A 1,746-nucleotide genomic window follows, 5' to 3' on the forward strand; every position below is an offset into this window, starting at 1 on the left:
TAGACGCTCAATAAACCACAGGTCCCCCCAACAACCCTGCAGAGTCGTCACTGACACCAGTCACCACACATTGCTTTTTCCGCCAGGGATGTTTGGGATCTTTACACATGTATTAGCTGGTTGATCCTCTCCTCAGCCCTCAGGGACGGGTCCCACCACGATTCCCATTTCACAGAGAGGTGCGGTGACCCGCCTGGGGTCGCAGTGCTGGGGAGTGGCTGGGTGGAGACAGGGGCCCAGGGCGGTCTTTCTGAAGCTCACCGTCTTACCTGCCATATGAAACTCTCCCTCCCACTGTCCCAAACTGGGCATCCTGACTGCAGAGTCCTCTGGGTGCAGGGGTCTGCTGTTCATTAGCGGATGAGAGGCCCAGGCTGAGTCCCTTCCGTCCCACCCACGGAGCTGCGGGGCTCCCTCGTGTTACCTCTGCTCCAATGAAAACAATAGCATTTACTACTATGATTCCTAGTGTGGCCAGGCCCTTGATGAGGCCAGAACTAGTGAAATCTTTCCTACTTCTTGTGCCCATTTTCCAGATGAATAAACTGGGGCTCGGAGAATAGAAGCAACACACAAAATTTCTGACCCCAAACGCCGTCCTCCCTCTGGGTCGAGGAGCTGGGGGAAGGCCGGAGGGCACCTGGGGTCACGGCTCCTCTGCCCCCTGGGAAGGGCGTCGGGACCCCCGCTCCTCCCCCCCGCGCATGCGCACTCACCGAGGCTGGCCGGGGGCCCGGAGGCCCGCAGCCCCCAGGGAGGCGCCCCCAGCGCGGCGAAGCGGCGCAGGCGGAGGTAGGTGACGCTGAGCCGCACGATGGACGCCTTGTCTAGCTGGCTCGAGATGGCTCCGGGCAGCGGGAGCAGCTTGGCCAGCTCAAAGAACTCCAGGTTTTCCTTTCCGCGCCGCGAGCGCGCCGCGTTCCGGGACTTCTCCTTGCGCTGCGCCTGCAGACTGGGCGGGCGGCGCGGAGGAGGCGTCAGCGGGGCCCAGGAGCTCAGGGGTGAGGGGCCTGGTCGGGGGAGCCCCACCACATGGGGTCTGAGGACTGGATGGGAGTTTGGAAGTGGATCCAACACTCTGGAGGTGGGGGCAGAAGCCGAGTGTGGATTCTACACCCGGCCGTTGGGGGGAACTAGGAGGAAGAGGGGAGAGATGAGGAGTGTTGGGCACGGATCATGAGGAAGGGGTTGGGAACAGCACACTGTGGGGGTGGGTTACAGAGCCCCGGATGAGCAACGCGGGGTAAGAGATTCTAGCCCCAGGAGGCGGGGCAGAAGTGAGTGTGAATTTCCCCGGAACGCCTCTTTGGGGGCGGGGCCAGGCCCGAGGGGCGGGGCTTTGCTCACCAGGGTCCGGGCGGGGCCTTGACCATGAGCCCCGGCAGAAAGTCCCACGGGACGCTGCCGCCACGACCTGCCCCGCATTTGACCTCGCCTCCGCTGCCACTGCCGGGGTAGGGGGCTGCCATCTTCGCGGGGACCCTTTCAGGCGGGCTCAGACTCAGAGCAGCCTGCAGGACTCGAGACGTGCGTCCCCTGCGGGGGGAAGGAGCCCGAGGCAGTGCTTAGTGCCGGAGGGCCCCCCCACCGGGAGACCTGGTGGGGAAACGGAGGTTCCTGCGGGGCTCAGGGTCCCAGCAAGGAGCTAGGGCTGGATGGTGCCTCAGTTTCCCCTACCTGGAGGCCCCGGTAAGGAGTCCGCAGCTCTCAGCCTGCAAGGTCCGGGGCGAAGCTCAGGGTGAGGAC

At 64.3% G+C, this 1,746-nt stretch overlaps 1 protein-coding gene across 2 annotated transcripts in view; it reads right to left on the reverse strand.

Moving 5' to 3' along the window:
- Positions 1-1,611, reverse strand: part of NPAS1 (neuronal PAS domain protein 1) — a 16,329-nt gene extending 14,718 nt beyond the window's left edge. Inside the window, exons 1-2 of one of the 2 annotated variants that reach the window (XM_023535337.1) lie at positions 1,348-1,611; positions 717-952 (exon numbers count right to left, since the gene is read on the reverse strand). In XM_023535337.1, coding sequence (XP_023391105.1) covers positions 717-952; positions 1,348-1,469 — 358 coding nt within the window. In that variant the 5' untranslated portion in view covers positions 1,470-1,611. The remainder of the gene's footprint in view (positions 1-716; positions 953-1,347) is intronic. The other variant, XM_023535336.1, reaches the window with a different exon arrangement.
- Between the last annotated feature and the right edge of the window lie 135 nt (positions 1,612-1,746).

Source organism: Pteropus vampyrus, unplaced genomic scaffold, assembly GCF_000151845.1.
Source record: "Pteropus vampyrus isolate Shadow unplaced genomic scaffold, Pvam_2.0 Scaffold138, whole genome shotgun sequence".
NCBI lineage: Eukaryota > Metazoa > Chordata > Mammalia > Chiroptera > Pteropodidae > Pteropus > Pteropus vampyrus.